The sequence below is a fragment of the Eleutherodactylus coqui genome, chromosome 8 (assembly GCF_035609145.1).
Source record: "Eleutherodactylus coqui strain aEleCoq1 chromosome 8, aEleCoq1.hap1, whole genome shotgun sequence".
Lineage (NCBI taxonomy): Eukaryota > Metazoa > Chordata > Amphibia > Anura > Eleutherodactylidae > Eleutherodactylus > Eleutherodactylus coqui.
The window spans coordinates 87,387,008-87,406,776 of record NC_089844.1 but is presented as its reverse complement, the minus strand read 5'-3'; the positions used below and the strand labels follow the sequence as shown (position 1 = coordinate 87,406,776).

At 42.0% G+C, this 19,769-nt stretch overlaps 1 protein-coding gene across 4 annotated transcripts in view; it reads left to right on the top strand.

Annotated features, from left to right (window-relative positions):
• The window catches only part of TANC1 (tetratricopeptide repeat, ankyrin repeat and coiled-coil containing 1), a 212,609-nt gene extending 193,369 nt beyond the window's left edge, over positions 1 to 19,240 (top strand). For 3 of the 4 annotated variants that reach the window (XM_066575989.1, XM_066575988.1, XM_066575990.1), the window contains exons 20-27: positions 1,222 to 1,345; positions 4,843 to 5,018; positions 6,770 to 6,902; positions 9,621 to 9,712; positions 10,697 to 10,843; positions 12,372 to 12,443; positions 12,639 to 12,739; positions 13,471 to 19,240. In XM_066575989.1, the coding sequence (XP_066432086.1) occupies positions 1,222 to 1,345; positions 4,843 to 5,018; positions 6,770 to 6,902; positions 9,621 to 9,712; positions 10,697 to 10,843; positions 12,372 to 12,443; positions 12,639 to 12,739; positions 13,471 to 14,797 (2,172 nt within the window). In that variant the 3' untranslated portion in view covers positions 14,798 to 19,240. The remainder of the gene's footprint in view (positions 1 to 1,221; positions 1,346 to 4,842; positions 5,019 to 6,769; positions 6,903 to 9,620; positions 9,713 to 10,696; positions 10,844 to 12,371; positions 12,444 to 12,638; positions 12,740 to 13,470) is intronic. The other variant, XM_066575991.1, reaches the window with a different exon arrangement.
• The last annotated feature ends 529 nt before the right edge of the window (positions 19,241 to 19,769 follow it).

Here is a 19,769-nt window from a genome sequence, read left to right as displayed (position 1 = left end):
GGATGAACTCCTGTAGCAAAGCTTAAAGCGACCCTCCAAGCCTGGAGAAACAAAGATGGCCGCACCGCGCTTCTCTGACTCCTGATGCACACTGTATATAGTATACATCGGTAGTTGAAGACACTACATTCTGAGCTGACTGGTCAGCACTGATCATGTGGAAAACACAGATCAATCAAGCAGGTGTAATGGCCTATACTGATGATGCATCCTAATACGCAGCGTGTCTGGCATCTCAGGTAAAACACAACTCCTTTAAAATTCGCTACATCTGTAAACAAGAATGTTTCTATTTACTAACCGCAAACGAAGCTCTTTATAGTGGTGAGAATTTGAAATGCAAAGTAGGCTATGATGACTTAAGGCCCATTTAGACACAACGATTATTGCTCAAAAGCCGTCTTTTGAGCAATAATCGTTTTGTCTAAATGTGCCCATCTTTCAGTTTTCTGCCAAATGACTGTTTTCAGTTCTGCTTGAAAACCATCGTTTGGCAGAACAGCTGATAAGCAGGACCGCATGCTGTGCTCTGCCTGTGGAGTGCTGATTACAGCTGATAACAACTGTATCAGCTGTTCTCAGCTGTCAGCCTCGACCAGCAGATCAAAGTTAAAGTAATCCGTAAACAGCGGGAGGTCTGTTCCCTGAATACAGTTCTCGGTGGCTCACAGGCTGCTACTTGGTAGTAATGGGCATTAGTGCCAAGTAGTAGTTTATGCAAAATGATCGCTCAAAAGCCATCTTTTGAGCGATCATCTTTGCAGTGTAAATGCACCCCTATTTGGCTCTCTGTACAATCTTATAATCACACTGTAAAGTGTATGCACATCCTGTACCGTGTGATACGTATCACTTATATGTTGCATTGGCAGTCAGACAAGAGACCCAGGTAAAATGTTAGCATTGGGCTTCAAACTGCACCTCTGGCTATTATTAATTTGGGATGGAGGGGGGGGGGGCAATCACTATTCCATATGCAGAAATGAACCTGCGTTAAAAGCTTCTCCTTTGTGCGTATGAATAGTGAAGCATGTAATCCTCCCGGGTCCCCAGCTCTGTTGTTAGTGCGGTTCCTAAGGTTGCCGAATCCTGTTGGGGTTTGTTGTATGATAACCACATTTACAGACATACAACCCAGTAGACGGTATAATATGATGTCTGCGCTTCTCCTGTAGTTGGCGGTCTTCTCTTGATGTGCCATTTCTTCCTCGCTCTCTGCAGGTTGCCAGGCTGCTCATGCAGCACGGCTGTGATGTGAATCTGTGTGACAAGCAAGGACGGACCCCTCTGATGGTCGCAGCATGCGAGGGGCATTGTGGTACCGTGGAGTTCCTTCTGTCAGAGGGTGAGAAAATACCTTCTCTGTAAAGAAATGTAAAGCAAACGTATAATACCATAAAATCCTAAGTCCATTACAGTGTTGGAATCTAGAATGTGGAATGGGTCATGGTGGGAAAATGTGCATTCTAATCTGCCGCATGCAGTCAAATAGATATTACCTTTACACCTTGCTGCTTAGGATGGTGGAAAATTGCTGCTCACTACTGAAGCTAATTTACTAGTTAGTAATTCCTTTTTTAATAGATAGTGTTAACGCTGACATCTCCTGGTAATGGACGGTATTACACTCTGGTGATTTGTAAATGTTCATGTGTGCATAGATTTTGAAAGATGATTTTACCACTAGGTGTGGATTTCGGCCCAGGGCGCTTTTATGCTGGTGGCGGCAGTGGCTCTCATAGACTCCTGTGGGAGCCTATGGTAGCTGTCGGAGAAGGGAGGTGGGAGAGAGTTTAGCAGCGTGTCTGCTAAACTCCCACTCCCTTCCCCCCTCCTCTCTGCCTCTTGCCGGCTGTTTGCAATGGGAGGTGGCGGGATGGGGCAGGAGCTAGTTGCTAAGCTCCCATCCTGCTCCCTCCCCTTGCCGAGAGCCAGCGAGGGGGCAAATAAGGAGAGGCAGGTTAGCAAAGCTACATTGTCTCCCACTGCCTGACGGCATTCCAGGCTCGGTGTATATGCGCTGGACCTGGCCTGTCTCAACGGACACACAAATGGCAGATTTGTGCGCCCGTTCACACGATTTTGAGTCGGGCTGTGTCCGTGACATGGCCGACCGAAAATTGCTAAGCTCGTGTGAAAGAGCCATTAAAGTGGTTTTCCAGGCTATGCCTGCTGACAGTGCCAGAATACATCAGTCAGAGCGGAAGCTGCTGCTCGGCCCTCGGTGTAGTGGCCGGCGCCTGTAATTGCAGGAACAGCTCTTATTGAAATCAATGGAAGCTGCACCTGCAATTACAAGCACCAGCCACTACACGGGTCGGAGCAGCAGCTTCCACTCTGACTTGTGTATTCTTTTATTGCTCTACATCATTTAAAAAAAAATTAAATCGCTTTGCAAATAGTCTTTTTTAAAACTATCCTGCCGTTTTGTGTATACAGCTGGTATGCAAACCTTTGTGTCTATATGAACACAGACTTAAAAGGGCTAGTCACATCAAAGATAACAGCTTTCAAAATGCAGACCCTGCTCTCCGGTTTTGTTTCCATTTATTTGCTGTAGCCAGCCATGTACTTCCGCTGCTCAGGCGAAATGTAGTATTACATGGTAGCCAATCAGATGAATGTCCATGTAATGCAAGGATGGTTCCAATCATCCAAAGCAGGAGCAGCTCTGAGTGGTTCTTTATTCTATGTCGTATGCCCCTCTATGAGGACTATATAGATGGGGGTCGCTAACCTACCACTGGATAGAAGGAAGACAGGAACACACAACTGCGGGATCAGACTTCCAACAGGATTAGTGTTTCGTCCCTAAACATAGAGGCACATAGCTCAGCATAAGAGCTGTGCACACAATATATTGTTAATGGTTTTTTTTCTATCCTCCTCTTGGTGACCAGACTATGTTGTGCTTTAAGCAATTTTAATTGCCGCATTGCATAACCCTTTGACATAGTCACCTGAGGGCTCTTGCAATGCGACAGTGAACATCGCTTGGCACCACTCTGGGGGTCCATATAATGTGCTGTATAGCTTTTATTACATTTTGAGGGGGGCCAGTGGGAACCGCATCCAGAAATTCTCCAATTGCTTTGGGGTTTTGTTTTTATAGCATTCACTATTCGGTAAAAATAACGTGATGACTTTCTGGATCAGCACGATTACTGCGATACCAAGCTTTAAGAAAAACAATGGAATCTGCATTGCCGCTTTCTAAGACCGAGAACATTCTTATTTTCCCAGTAAAGGGGCCTTATAAGGGCTTGTTTATGCGGGAAAAGTTGTACTTTTTATTGGTACCATTTTTAGGTACATATGAATTTTTGATTGCTTTTTATTACATTTTTTTGGGAGGCAAACAAAAGAAAAACAGCAATTCTGGCGTTACTTTTTAAAATTGTTTTTATGGTGTTCAACATGCGAGATAAATAATATTTTCATTGTTTAGGTCATTATGAATGTGGTAACATCTACATATGTGTTTCTTTTTTTCAAAATTTAGTTTTGTATTTTATTCATTAAATTATACTTTTATTCAACTTTTTCAATATTTTTTAGTCCCCAATGGGACTTTAAGATGAGATTATTCAATCACGAGGATAGTACACTGTATTACTTATGTAGTGTATTTTTCAAAGCCTATGACAATGTCCTATTAGACTCTGTTGGAGGCGGGGCCTAATAGGCTGAGCTACATGGCAGACATGGAGGCTGTTGTCAGGCTTGCAGCAGCCATGGGAGCCCATTGGTATCTTGAGATGGCACTGCAGGATGGGTGAAAGAAAGAAAGCTCGTTCCACCTGTCATCTGTTTACATGTTGCTATTGATTGTGTCATGTAAGGGGTTAAACTGCCAGGGTTTGATGAGCCTGGTTGTCAGTAGTCGGCTAGTCATACAAAGGCATATTGGTGGTCACTAAGAAGTATTTATATGTCATGATCATATCATGTTTTTAGAATTTCATTTTTATAACACTTTCGTGAACAGTTAGTTTTTTGTTTTTTAAATGCGTATACTCCTTTAAAAATGCATGATAACAACCGTATGGTTACATACCCTTTAATTTACTGTAACTTTTTTTAGTCAGTTTCCTAAATAGAAAATTGCACCAGAAAACTTGACTTGCATGTTTCCTTCCACATTACTGATGCATTTTAGACACACTTCCCAATTAGTCCTGAAAATGGGCGGGGCTTTCTATAAGAAGGTGTGGCCAAATGGCAGAAACTTTTTTTCAAAATTTTGGCACAATTTTTGGCAGATTCTAAGTCAACTAATTGGTGATATAAACGTAGACTAGATAGATTTACCATCCTGCATAAGTCACGGTGATAAACTGGCACAATTAAAGACTATCTAAAAGTTAGAGAGTGCAAACAAAGATAGACCGTCTTAAAATACAACAGATTCCTCATAGTAACTCATGGTGGATGGTAAATCTGTCCAATTTTAAGATTGTTTAGTCTGAGTTTATACCACTAAATTTACACCCAAACTAAGCCAAACTTATGGCAAACTTTCGGACGAGTCAGGAAAAAGTGTCCGAAAGAGTATAAAAACATATAGTAAATGTGGAGCAAAGCCTGCAAGACAGATTTCTTCTGCAATTTGCTCCACGTTTGCAAGCTTCCCCTACTGTATGTTTAAACTGGAGATGCATCACTATATAACAAGGCTGGTTTGCTGTTCGAGGATTTGGGAAAGTAGTGAGGCAGCCATATTAGTTGTCAGCCAGCTTCTCAAAGAACATAATAGAAGAAAAGACTACACAGAAACTGACAAACGCCAACTTCAGCAGGACTGCCCTATAGGCTAAGACAGTGTGGTGTTCTTCTCTTCAGGGGCAGACATTGCAGCGCTGGACAAAGAAGGTTTGACCGCTCTCAGCTGGGCTTGCCTGAAGGGTCATAAAGCAGCCGTCCAGTGTCTAGTAGAACGAGGCTCTACCATTGACCAGATGGACAGAAATGGCCGCACACCGCTGGATTTGGCAGCTTTCTATGGAGATGCTGAGATTGTAAGTGCTAATTATTTAAATAATATACAATGAACGGTCCGCTGGATGGATTAGTCGTTCATTCCGGTTTAAACACCATTCCTGCTAGTGAAGTGAATGCAGTATTTACATATTGTGCCAATGCTGCCCGCTGTAATAGCCAGTGGTATGGGGGTACATGCCGTGCATCTTAAGAAGCAGCGCCCTTTATGTCCTGTACAAGGGGATGAGGACAGCTCTTGTTGTCCCCGGTAGTTTTATCTTCCTCATCTGTTACTGGCTGCTGATGTGGGAGCAGCAGATCTCCTGCGACGGCTGCACTCCCCACGCTGACATCACACACATGCCTTCAGCTTGATGTTACATCCCCACATTTGCACGGACAGCGGTGATAAGAAGTAGAATTTTCCTGCAGATTTCCATAAATCTGGGTGACATTTACGTTGCGTATTATGATGGATAGTGTGCTTGGTGCTTTTATTTTATGCCAACATAGATAACATGAGCCTTCCCCTTCTGGGACGCGTCCACATTTCTTATATTGCCTTGACCGTTCCTACCTTAAAGCAATAAACAGCTGTGATACGATAAAACTTCATTCTCCTAAACAAGTTGTGGTGCTCTGTATTTGGGTTGGACAAAACCTAAGGGGTTAAAGCAATTAAAGCGGTTATCCAGGCAACGGACACCGGGATACACCAGGGTCGGAGCAGAAGCACTGCTCTGACCCCTATGTAGCGTCCGCCACTCATAATTGCAAATTAAATCAATGGGACCACAACCTGCAATTACAATTGCAGCTCCCATTGATTTCTTGAGAGTTGTGCTTGCAATTACGAGAGATCCAATTGATACAAAGTGGTGGAGCGGTGCTTCCGCTCTGACCCTGGTGTATCCCGGCGTATCCCCTTTAAACCATGACTTCTAACTAAAGTGAAATTAATTTAAAGGTTCTGTCTATTTCTACAGCCAGTCTTTTGTCCAGTGCATATAAATTGTAGCAAATTGATTTTCATTAAAAACCTATTGTTTTGTGGTGTGACTCAACTTTTACAGTAGGAAATCCTACTGTTTCCCCTAAAATAAAACCTAGCTGCATTAAAAAGAACAAAAAAAGATACATTACCTATGAGGCACTATCCGCTCCGCCGCACTTCTTCCGAAGCTCTGTCACACTTGTCTGCAGTCTTCAACTACCGCTTCCTGGTCAGGGCGTTCAAAAATTCCGCCTCCAGGAAGGGCTCACTGTGATTGGTTCTTGTATGCCGCAACTCAGCCAATCAGTCATCGCAGTGAATTGGATGAGCTGCGGCACTCCAGAACCAATCAGAGATAGCGATTCCTGGAGGCAGGATTTTAAAAGCCTCTCACCAGGAAGTGCTGACTGAAGACTACAGACTAGTGTGCTGGAGTTTCGGGAGAAGTGCGGCGGAGCGGACAGCGCCTGTTAGGTAATGTATTTTTATTTTTTTCCTAAAGTGTAGCCACCACCCTCCCCCTCCAAAAAAAAAAAAAGATCACTACAAAATCGCAATGTCACCGTAAGAAAACGCAGCAATACCGCACAGAAAACAGCTGTGATATTGTGTTGTGCTTTGTCTTCTTCTATTGAATGCCCAAACCCCTTTTGATGCTGCTAGGAGGGCATTGACATCTATTGAGATTGTAGCACTGTTGGTCATAGCACTAAATGTATATAATTTCTGCTGGGTTCATCTTTCCGTATAAATGTGTGTATATGTGTATAATATATGCTCTTCTCATCTGTTTAGGTGCAGTATTTGGTTGATAATGGAGCCATGATTGAACATGTGGACTACAGTGGGATGAGGCCTTTGGATCGAGCCATCGGCTGCCGAAATACTGCAGTTGTTGTGACTTTGCTCAGAAAAGGAGCCAAACTAGGTAACATTTTATACAGCTATAAAATGTGAGTTATGTTTCTACTGACTAGGGATAAATCCAAGAGATACAAGGATGTCTGGTAATCTCTGTCCATTAACCACACCAATCGATCTAAAGGGGAAATATACCGCATTAAAAATGCCCACCCTAATGTTATTTCTGCCGGTGCACGATGTGCCTAATATATGAAGAGGGCACGTCTCTGCCCCTCCATGTGCCTAAACAGAAATGTAAGACCGGTCCAAGCTGGCGTAAATTATACATAAATGTGTTGGCCCGGGTGGTCGCTTCCCTCTTAACAATTCACACACCATTTTTGAGAAAGTGGTGGGCTGCGGCACAGAACTCAAAAGTTGTAAAACTTTGGCTTGCATTATATTTTGCGCCCTTTTATGACAAAATCTGATGTAAATTAATTCGCCATAAGTGCCATTTTTACGGGATTGTCTGGTTTCAAAAGCCATTTTCTAATCTACCCTAGTAGGCCTTTTTGTGTTAATAGATTAGGGAACACTTGCTTGGAGCCTTCATCAATGAGCCAAAGCAGCGAGGAGCTACACAGAGCAGCCCTCTCTCCGGAGCTCCTGGCGTGAGTGTACAACACCCCTGTGCCGGTCAGGACAGCATTTTTTATCTTTGCTGCAACAGGAATAATTTTTTGTGTAAAATTATTTTTGTTTTTGCAAACATATCTGTGCACAGAAAAAGATGTATAAAAGAGAGTGAATCCGTGATCCAGTAAATGGATTATTGGTATTCTAGTCTGCTAGAAAACAGTTTGTATAAGCCTGGCTGGAGACCGCTGTAGAGGTGCGAGGGGCCATACTTGGTCCAGCAGGTAGATTTTTTTGGAAACAAGTGGTTGTTAAAAGAGCCCCCTACAGGTTACTCAGTACAGGTTCTATTACTGCACATCATTTACGTCTTCCCTGAGGTACGTACCAGGACTAAACACAAAGGATAATTGACTGTGACTCACCCCCCCCCCCCCCCTCCCTTCCCCAGACGTGATGTGTTTTTTTTTCTTTTTAATTAACATTTATTTTCATAGTCCGGATTCCCAAAGCTGTCTATAGCCAGTGCTGGACGACTTATCTTCATGGTCTGAGACGTGTGGATAGCCCCATTATATTCTATGCACCCTTTATGTTTGTAGACACTAAGTTTACAGTGCTGGACTTGTCAGACTGTCTGACATCAAACTCATTTGGAGGAAGTTGATGTCATTTCCTTCTCAGGCTTCCTTATTGTATCGGGAACATCTGTTGTATCCTACTGTACTCAAATGCCCTTCCACTTCCATATCTGCAAGGAAGCATTATGCATTCAAGTCAGATGATTGATCTTGGTGGATGTAGTTTGCAACTATCAAAAGGTGCTATTTTATGGAGAACTAAACTTTAGTTTATCTAGCACCTGTATGCTCCACAGTGCATCATCCTTAGTGCTGGATGGATCCTACATATCTGGCTAGGCCTATCTGTAAAGGATGTTTAGAAAAAAAGATTTTTATCCCACCTTAGACGGCTTCTAGCTCCTGGTTCCATGCAGCAGGTGCGTCTCCAAGTGCTTGTACAGCCTTGCGGTCACTTTGGCTTTCTTTCACAAGTAAATTCCATAGAAGGGGAGGCACTGGTGTGAGAAACTTGCTGCTTTATTGTTTAAAATATGTGCATATTCACAGAAAAGGAAGGGCCGGTTTCAACTCTGTCAAGAGCCTTGATCACCTCTCAGCCTTGACAGAGTATGCACATATTTTAAACAATAAAGCAGCAAGTTTCTCACACCAGTTCCTCCCCTTCTATGGAATCTATCTGTAAAGGCCCATTCACACTGAAAGATAATCGCTCAAAAATCGTTCAAACGACAGTTTGAGTGACAGTTTTGAGCGATCATCTTTGCATAACTCTAAGTAGCTAATTAGCTACTTAAGAGTTAATGCAGGAGGAGCGGGATACCGCCTCAATAGCTTCAAGAACAAAGCAGCTGTTTTGTATATGCAAACAGCTGTATTGTTCTCTGAGCTTTCAGCTGGTGTCCCGCTGAGAACTGCCAGAGGGATACCAGCTGAAAGAATACTATCAGAAAATCAGCATACAGCGCTGATAAGTCATTGGTGATTTCTAGCTTGCTGGAAATGAACGATGAACGAATAGTGCATGATGGCCGCGCATTTAGAAGCAATAGTTATCGCTCAAAAGATGGCTTTTAAGCGATAATTGTTGTGTCTAAATGGGCCTTAAGGGGACAACCAGGGTTGTACATTATACTTGACTAGGAGGGGTAGCTTGCCACTGGAGTGAGGCCAAATGTGTGCAGCTGGATGCACAGTTAAAGCACACATGCTCAGTTTGTGATGACTAATAATTATTAGGAAATTATAGTACCAGTGTTTCTAGTGGTGCAGTGTGCCACACCGCTGTGCTACATGGTGCATCCATTATGATTCCCACACATCACGCACAGCTCTACTACATCCATCCTAATTCCCACACATTGCACACAATTGGGCAAAAATGTACAACTATTCTACTCTAGAATTCTGTCCTAAAAGCTTTCCTGCATTCCCCCATTGTATCTATAGTATATACATGTCCATTTTCTTATAAATCCATGCTTCAGTGGTATTACTAGCTTATCTCACACTGACTACTAACTCCACTTGTGTAATGACTGCCTGTGTTCTACTTTTATTTAATCCTAATTTTCTTTCTGTAGGGAATGCAGCATGGGCAATGGCGACCTCTAAACCAGACATCCTAATTATTCTTCTACAGAAGTTGATGGATGAAGGCAATATATTGTACAGAGTGAGTTATGCGATAACTTGACAGATTGTTGAAATTATTTTTTTACTGATTTAGTAAGAAAAAAAAGCTCTATTCTCATTTGTACAAGGAAAGACTAGAAGCAATGGGATGAAACTGAAAGGGAGGAGACACAGAATAGATAGACAGTGAGGGGGCTCAATGATTGGAACAGGTTACCACGGGAGGTGGTGAGTTCTCCTTCAATGGAAGTCTTTCAAACAAAGGCTGGACAGACATCTGTTTGGGATGACTTCGTGAATCCTGCATTGAGCAGGGGGTTGGACCCGATGACCTTAGAGGTCCCTTCCAACTCTACCATTCTATGAACTTTTGATATTGTATCCTTCTTCCAAAAACAGTGCCATTGTGGCTGTGACTGGTATTGCAACTCATCCTCACTCAACCCCTTGGACAAGAAAGGTGCTGTTTTTCAGAAAATCTTTTTTTTTTTTAAATACCTAATAACCTCTTTAAAAAAAAAATCACATGTAAATGGCCCAGGAACAGATTATATAATCATAATGACACACTGATTCTAAAATGGAACATCCACTGGTTGTCCGTATAGAAACAAGCAGATGTGTTCTGTTAATTGTCCCCCATGAATTCCTTCACCTATTAAAGTGGAGACCCGCTGCCAAGAGTCTCTCGCTGTGGAGGACCCAGTATGTCCATGCATTACATAGACTGCCTCTTGATTTCAGTGGGTTACATGTTATGCTTTATTTGACTTGTGGTGGCTTTGCAGGTAATTGAGAACTTGCCAGGTTTCCCCACAGATCACGGAGGATCCCAGCAGAGGGACACCCTATGGTTAGCGTATTCTCCATTTTCAAGAGGACAACCAGTAGAGATGTTAAATCTCCAAAATTTGGGGAATACATTTTCTGTGTGCAGAACAATTACATGTAAACAAAGTCTGGAAAATTCGCATTGCATTTGTTTAGTTCTCCCTCCTGACGTTGATGACTTTGTTTCCTGCAGAAGGGAAAGATGAAAGAAGCTGCACAGAGGTATCAGTACGCACTTAGGAAGTTTCCTCGAGAAGGATTAGGAGAAGAGATGAAAGCTTTTAATGAGCTGCGCGTCTCCCTCTACTTGAATATGTCCAGATGTCGCAGAAAAATGAATGTAAGTGTAAGAATTGTATGTGGTTTGTTACTTTTGGCAGATTTTAAAGTAAAGTATGTGGTGAGTTAGACAGCGCTAGATGTACAAGGGTCGCTCCAAAACTAATGCTGCCTTTCTCATTACGTTGGCACCTATCGTCAGAAGCAGATGCTGGCACTAAAGGAATAAAATTTTGAACCTTCCTGCCAATATCTGGTAAATTTCGTTGCCATGCGACAAAATGACATCTGGGTCAAGAGAAGAGCACCCAAAAAGAGGATGGAGACACCTAGGGTTTCCTGATGAGGGGCAAATGCCCCCAAAACAGCTGTCTGTGTATGGTTTTCTGGCTTGGTTTCCTATTCCCAATCATTGTTATAAAGACCTGTATAAAAGGTCTGACATTGATTTGAGGGGCCGCTGCCATCCAATAGGTGGCGCTGTAGAAGTATTGTTACATTTTCCTTATTTGCATAAAAATGACATCTGACATGAACATGTGTAAAAAGCAAAGGTGTGTAATTGAAATCTTCCATGTTGAAAAAATTGCAAGAAAGCTGACATTTGGTGACGCTGAACGTTTATGAAGACCAAACAGTGGATGTTAGCACAGCAAGGCGGTGGGTGGAGCTTTTCAACATTGGCGATAGCGATGTGAAAAACAAGCCATGTTCTGGATGGCCATACACAGCTGCCACACCACAAAGTGAAGAGCGTCTTGATCAGCTCATCCGCGTGGATCGCGACCAGAGAATTGTGTAAGGAAATGAATATCAGCTTCAATGTTTTAGAAGCGATGATCCACGTAGATTAGCTGATCGAGACGCTCTACATTTCATGGTGTGACAGCGGTGCAGAATTGGGCTTGTCTTTCACTAACATGCAGTGTTTGGTCTTCGTAAACGTTCAGTAAACATCGATAAATGGCAATGGGTGCAGGTTTTTCTGCATGGAGGATTCAGTTACACGCCTTTGCTTTATACGCACTCACATGTCAGATGTAATTTTGCCAGATTGCCCCTCTGCTGCCGCCTGTCCCACGCCAGCAAAATTTAGCAGATGTTGTCGGGAAGGTTCAGCCTCTATTGCCATACTGCCGACACCCGCTTCTGATGTCCTGCACCAACATAACAAGATAGGAGGCATTAGCTTTGGAGCGATGCTTGTAGATTTATGCTAAGACTACACAGTGACAGAAGTACAACTGAATTGCACATTTTGAGCTATGGTTTTTGTACTTGCCTAGACATGTTATGGTGGAAAACATTATCTGACAGGAAAGGCATGGCTCACTGTTTGTCTATTAAAAGGGGACAGTCCGGGATTACAAAACCATGGCTGATGTCTTCCAAAAACAGCACACCTATGCAAAGGTTGTCAAGTACTGCAGCTTAGCTCTATGGCAATGAATGGGAACAAGCGTGGAGTTCTCTTTGGAAGACATCAGCCATTTTTTTCTGATATCATGGAACCTCTTTAAACAGCCAATGTTTAGATAAGTTTGATGTTTGTGGAAGGGCAGGTGAAGGTCATGCTGATTGTTTTACAGGAAGAAGCAGGTACAGCACTCTCCCATTTACAGGATCACTCACCTATCTCTAGTGATGGGAAGGGGCCCCAGGTATGAGATCCTTGTGCCCCAGTCTTTGAGACTTGCCTTGTTGGAATTGGATCATGCATTAATGCACCTTCTGCCTCACTAATATGTGTGCTATAATACTCTGTACTTTATATTAACCTTGTACTGTGCTGTGCTTGAGAGCTTAATCAAAGTACCCTAAAAAGTTATAATATGACCATCTTCTCCTCTGTATAGGACTTTGGCATGGCAGAAGAGTTTGCAAGCAAGGCGCTAGAGCTGAAACCAAAGTGCTATGAGGCTTTTTATGCAAGGGCAAGAGCTAAACGAAACAGCAGGTAAGTGTTGTTTCCTGATACTAATTAAGTCAAAGGAAGAAACAATCTGTTATAGTGAAAGGAAATTTGTGCTGTCCTAGGAGAACCACAAACTAAGGTTATGGGCTCATAGGATAGAGGCTGATCAGTCTGTGTGTTTCTGTGATTCTTCTACTCGCCTGTCTACATTCCCTCTCTGTCTGCCCGCTAACCTAGGCCTTGGTCCATTGAATGGACTCCTCTTCATTGCGTCCTCATACACACTGTACTCTGATTATGGACCGTTTGTGTGTATGAATGTAATGAAGAGAGGTGGACCGAGGAGGTAGGCGAGTCTGAAAGTCTCAACCTGATTGAGCACCCCAGCCCTGTCGTGAACCCAAAAACCTAGTTTATGGAGCTCATAAGCCCGTGACAGGCTGCCTTTAAAGGGGAACCTGATAGGGTACTAATGCTGCCCTGGCTGTAGACTGCTCATTCTAGTGACAGCTATGCTGATTTCAGCAGTCTGTCACTTATACCTATCTATGCAGGAGCTTTGTATTTTTAGACCTGGTCACCCCAAACCTTACTTACTGAAAGAGGTTGTGCATGTTGGCACAACCACTTTATCATTAAAAGATCTCGGTTTGTTGATGATATTGTCAAACCTTCTACCTTGATGATACAGACAAATCAGGCCCTAGGATGGAATTATCTTGCTTAAAGAGTGTTATGATAATTTACATTTGTCCCTTTGTGCTCCATTTTAGGCAGTTTGTTGCTGCTCTTGCCGATCTCCATGAAGCTTTGAAATTATGTCCCAACAACCAGGAAATAAGAAGACTTTTATCTCGTGTAGAAGAAGAGTTCAAACAACATCAAAGGTCACAACAGCAGAAGCAATTCCAGCCACCACCACCACCGAGCAACGACTCCGATCAAGAGGATGAGGCTGCTGAAGAAACACTGGACAGCCATCTGAATTTTGAGGAAATTCAAGAGGAAGATTGTCCAATTTCTGATAAACTCCCAGGGAACTCAAAACCACAAGATTTATCTAACAACAATAGAGCACAAGAGCATAGTAATAAAAAATACCTTTCTGAATCTCCTGAAGAACTGCAAGGGAAAAACCTATGTCTACAGCAAGCATTACTACAAAGACCCACAAAACAGGCACAGATAGTGAAAACTAATCAGCATATGAATTCCTTGCAATCCATTTCGAGATCTGGGAACAGTTTTTCTACTCCAAAGAATTCAGTTCCTTCTAACTTGGTACCTTCAAGCCCACTTCCATTGAGACAGTCTTCCACCCAATCCAGTTTGAGAGGTCCTAGTGTAGATGCACCACATCCTGTATCAAGTTCTCATGGTCCTGTATACAGTGAGAAGCTTCCACCTGGACATGCCACCCACAAGCAACCAGGGGAAATTAAGCAGCCATATAAGTCATCTGGCTCTTTTGTTTCTAAAACAGCAGAAAGATATGTAGGCCTCTCTCCACCTCGAGAGACCCAATCAACTAACGAAAAGCCAATGGTGACCGAAAACAAAAGGATAGCTACACATAGCTTGACATCAAGCAGTAGCTTTTCTGAAGGTGTTAAAGTACCTGATGTGCGAAGCAAAGAAAATAAGATCAGCCAAGCTCTTAGTGCAGCTGAGAATAGACCACGAAATATACCGTTCATGGGAATAATGGACAAAACGGCCAGATCGTTCCAACAAACCTCTCAGTCTAATCGAAATTGGCAAAACCAGACAATGGATGTAAACATCAACCCTTCTGGAACTGCACAGACTGGAAATTTTGAGAAATTCTCTACCAGGCAGGCAAATACATATGGAAATCAAAACAAAACCATGCCAAATGTATATGGAGGCCTCACACACAACGGGGTCTATTCCAAGGACACTGAGGAAGGGAAGAGTCAAACATCCAGCCTCACCCAGGATCTTAGAGTGTCCAAGGCGGTCAACCAGTCATACCAAGAAGCCATGTTGAGGTCACAATCTCTTCTGGTTAAAGAGTCGAATTTAAGCTCCTTGTCCTCTACAAAACCAAAGCGATCTTTCATAGAATCTAATGTGTGAACCACTGATTTAGGAAAAACTGACGCAACTAGTCTTTACACATTGTATGGAGGAAAACTTTAGTCTGCTGGGGATTAAATGAGCATCAGCAAATTTGCTGTACAAATGGCCGCACTCATTTAACCAATAAGACATAAACTTTAACCTAATATTGGCTGCTTTATCATTAATGTCCTTGGAGAAGCTACAATAAAGTGAAATTCCTGTCGTTACTAGTGGAAGTTATTTCCCACGTTCCAGTTAACTTGATATTAATGTAAAAGTAGAACATATCCTGGAAAGAACTTTACGTTGGCTTTATCTTTTACATGAACATGGTTGGAACAAGAGTGAAGATGTAGCCAAAAAAAAACTGTAGAAGAGGCTGCTGGTCAGTGTCAATGGATAGGTCTGTAATAAACGCTTTGGGGTCGGGAGCAGATTGATAAGACATAAACTGATCTATGTTTGGAAACTATGAGCAAGATTCCTTCTCTTTCACTGCCGGGTGCAGCTTAAAGACTCCCAACATCTCTGGAGGAACTTTCCGCTACTTGGTGTTCAGAACATTACCAAATCACAATGTACAATGTGTATAAAGCTAAAACGCGCAAGCTTTGCCTTGAATAAAATAATAAATCACCTTTTATGCCTTTAAACATACTATGTAGAGTAAGTGTATTGTATGTACTGTAACCAAGCAAACTGCTACAGTCCTCCTTCAGGTTTGTTCTTATCCTACATATTGCTTAGCAGGAGGTGAAATACATTAAAATATATTACACTACATAACATAGGACTTTTGATTATACCAGCAGCTGATATATAGACAAGTTTTCAGTCTAGATTAGTGAAAACCAAATATCTGATTGACTGCTTTGTTTCTCAGTACTGCGCTGTTTCCTTTTTTTTGCTGCGTAAGTAAAAGGTGCTGTAATCCATAGCAACTGGATTTGCCATTTGTAAAGGGGTTTCCAGGACTAACGTTGACAGCTTATCCTAGGTCAGTAGTGTTCGAACAGCAGAAATCGTACCCTTAGGTTCCCTAGTGTTGGTTGGAGCAATGCAGCCTTTTAGTCTGATGGTGTTCCTCGGGGGCGGATCCTAAGGATGGGCCACCAATGCCATAGTGCTGGAAGACCCCTTTAAAACAACTAAAAAAGTGAGCTAAGCACTGGTTACACCGGTTTTCATCAATTTCTCTCAGGATTGCAGTGTAATGGAGTTTAGTTTGACTTGTAAGAATAGTTTTATGGAGCAGTGTAAGACACAGTTTCCTAGAGCAGAACATAACTGGAATATCAGTGTTATACAATACTGTCATGGTGCCTTTAAACAAATATATATTGTCTGTGGTTAACTGTATAAGATTGTTGAATAGCAGGTCATATTTATTGTGTGTTCAATTGGTGCCTTATATTACCACTTAGGGGGACAAGATTACCCGAATTTGTTTGTCCCCATCCAAAGTTTATAAATGTGGGCAATAGGCAGCCTTCGCAGACAGTCTGCCTGGATTGCTACAAGGAGGGTACACTTTTGAAAAACCATTTGCCTGAAAGGGAGTTGATTCTGAAAAGGACCCTTTTATAGTTAATGTAAATGAATGTTATAATGAAATACATCTGATCTATTTTATAGAGGGGTCATATTAGGTTGTAATATAAGTTATGACCATGTAGTTGTTTTTGTTCTATAAAATAACCAGAATGTGTGTTTCACGTGTATATAATGTATAACTTTTTAAAACTCTACTATGGCCATATATAGCATGCATTTTTAAGGCTTCAACAATGCTGGTTTTTGCACTGAGTTTAATGTATAAATATGGCAAAATATCAGTCCTAACAGTTATCGCACTTTATTCTTGTTCTTTTTAAACACCTTTAAGGTGCTATCTTAGAGGATAAGTGTACATTCAAAGAAAAAAAGGTACAGGGAGTATTAACATGTACAGTGGGAATAGGTGGTGATAGTTGGCAGTAAGATGAGAAGTTTATACAGTAAGATATTACAGCAGCACTTCTTAGCCTCTTGTTAGTTCACTAGATATCAGTAATCTCACTTGTCACCATCTTTTTGTACCCCTCTGAGGGTGGCACCACGTAGTGACAGTCACACTGATTACTCTGGTGTGTCTGGCATGTTGATCTGTGCAATCATTTTTGATAAAGTTTCCTTTTATTAGTAGCACCAAATGTGTAAAGGACTACTTAAGGTGGTCCTGAATATTCATGAGCTGCTGAATAGTTACACCCACCTTACCCTCCAGCCAATAATTGGCTGTTATCTGCTTATTATTGTGCATAGAGAGAGAGCTGCCAGTCATTGCCTGGAGGGTAGAGTGGGTGGGACTCTTGAATATGCGGGACTAATCCTTTGTCTGGCTGCTACTAATAAAACGCAAGCTTCTTCAAAAGTACTGCACAGATCCACACACAGCAGACATATCCATGTGACAGGTACTACCTTATGGTGCTCTTAGTGAGGACTGCAAAAAGATGGTCACCAAGTGTCTCTAAACCGAATGTACAAATTTAAAGTGACTTTCCGGGCCTGGACAAACAAAGATGGGCAAACCATTTCTCCGATGCACACTGTATGTAGTATGCATTGCTAGTCTAAGACACTGCATACTGATCTGGCTGGTCAACAGTGTTTACCAAAAGCAGGTGTAGTGTCTTACGGCCCATTTAGGCACAACAATTATCGCTTAAAAGATGTCTTTTGAGCGATGATAGTTGTTTCCATTTACAGCGCAAGGTGTACTCCGAGCTGGGGATGCAGAAGACGAGCGGGCCGCTTGTCTTCTGCATCCAGCTGTTGTACAGCCAAGCATTCCGAGCGGGAGATGCAGAAGACAAGCGGGGTGGCCCCGCTTGTCTTCTGCATCCAGCTGTTCTCTGCTCACAGGGCCCGGCTGTTATACAGCCAAGCGCGGTATGAAGAACACAGCCAGACCGCTCTGTTCATCCCCAGCCTGTCACCAGGGAGCGGTATACAGCTGAAACAATAGTATCAGCTGTCTCCCGCTGTGAATTCCTGATAACTGATCACTGAAATAACTGATCAGCAGGCTGAAAGACAACAATAAGCGACGGCAATTTCACACAAAGATTATTGCTCAAAAGACGACCTTTGAGTGAATTTTGAGCGATAATCCTTGCGTCTAAATGGACCTTTAGACTAATAATGCATACTAATGCACAGTTTGCACCAGGTAGTCAGAGAAGCTGCCATCTTTGCTGCTCCAGGACCGGAGGGTTACTTTAAGGTTCACAATTCTGTGCTAGTTACTTAAGATTTCTTTATAGCTTTTAGTGCTCTATTTTTCGGTTGTAAAGTACTAAATCCTGTGCAAAGACGAGTTAAAAATTGTGGCTACCTGCAGCCACCACTAGAGGGAGATTGAACTCAAAAGTAACAAAGTATGCATTAATGTACAGTATATATGGTATGGAGTAAGCGCCCTCTAGTGGTGATTGCAGGCAGCTGGAATTTTATCATTTACCCTTTATGTAAAGGATTTGGAGCTCTGGATCAGAAAAATGGATATAAAATCCTAATTAGATTTAAAGAAAAAAAAACAGGTGCTTGTTGGGTGGACATTCCCTTTAAGACGTTAAGCTATTCTTACAGCAGATCCTGCCTGTAAGCTAAGGGCTTATTCACACGAACACATGCCCTGCGTATTGTACATGCAAAATTTGCGCACACAATACGCAGTGAATAGAACACATTTCAATGGGTTTGGTCATGTGCGTTTCTTGTGTGGGCATTTTGGTTGTGCAAAAAAAAACGCAGCATATTCTATTTTTGTGAGTATTGTGCCTGAAAATAGAACATATTTAAACTAAATTTAATTACCCATCGAGATCAATAGGAGCATGCCTGCATGGTTTTTTTTTTTGCACGTGCAAATACGAATACGCAATAAAATACGCACAAATATGCTTACGCTCCTGTGAAGCTGGCCTCATGGCTGGAGGTGGTGTGGGGGGGGGGGGGGGGGTTACCAGACCCACGTGGTTTTTGTTGGTGGGAAGAGTAGATCAAACAAATGAGTTGAGGTCTATGGCCAGCCTTACTGAGACACTGATAAACTACAACTGTCGGCATCCTTGTCTTCAGGCAGAACATTCTCGTTAAGATTCTATTCGGTTTCTTGTGGAGCTTTTGAAAGTAATTTCTTCCTTTCTTCATAAATGTTTTATATGTTCAAACTCTGTATGTATATAGAAGAACTGTTTAAGGTTCCTGCTACGTTGGAAGGACAATACGTACCTGTAGTTTGTCGCTTCAGTGTACCATGTAACCCATTCACCGCTCCAGTATGTTACCATGTACCAATATAGCTTATTTATTTTTTTACAACGGTTTCCCTTCTCTTCAGTCTGTAACTGTCCTTTGCACATCTACTGTATTTCCTTAAGGAATTAAAAATATATCAATTTATATGATGAACCCGCAGCCGGATTGTTTCTGATTTATACATGTAAAGAGACCAGATTACTATTCCTAGGAGATTGGAACAATTCCCCACCTGCCTTAGGCTAGTTTCACATGGGCAATCGCGATATTGCGGCAAAATATTGCAGTTTTGGTTAGGCGATAATTTTTTTTTTTTTTTTTTGAGAATCAGCGAAAAAATTGCATCGCTGCCGCCCGTAATAAAATCACGCATAAGTCAATAGGAGTTTTTTAAAGTTAAAAACACTTTGCACGAAAATTGCAATCTCATGCGTTAGATAAAAAGAAGGTTCCATAGAGAAAAAAAATGGCATAACACAGAAAGATAGGAGTTGGCGCAATTTTTTTTTCATGCCACATAGAATGAGTGGAAACATTGCAAATGAGAATGAAACCATTGAAAATCATTGGTTTCATAACTCCGTGTTTATCACTCATTTTCACATTGGCGATAAAATTGCGCGATTTTCAAGCAGTGTTAAAACGGCTGCAGGCTCTCTAGCAAGTATGTTTAAAACACACA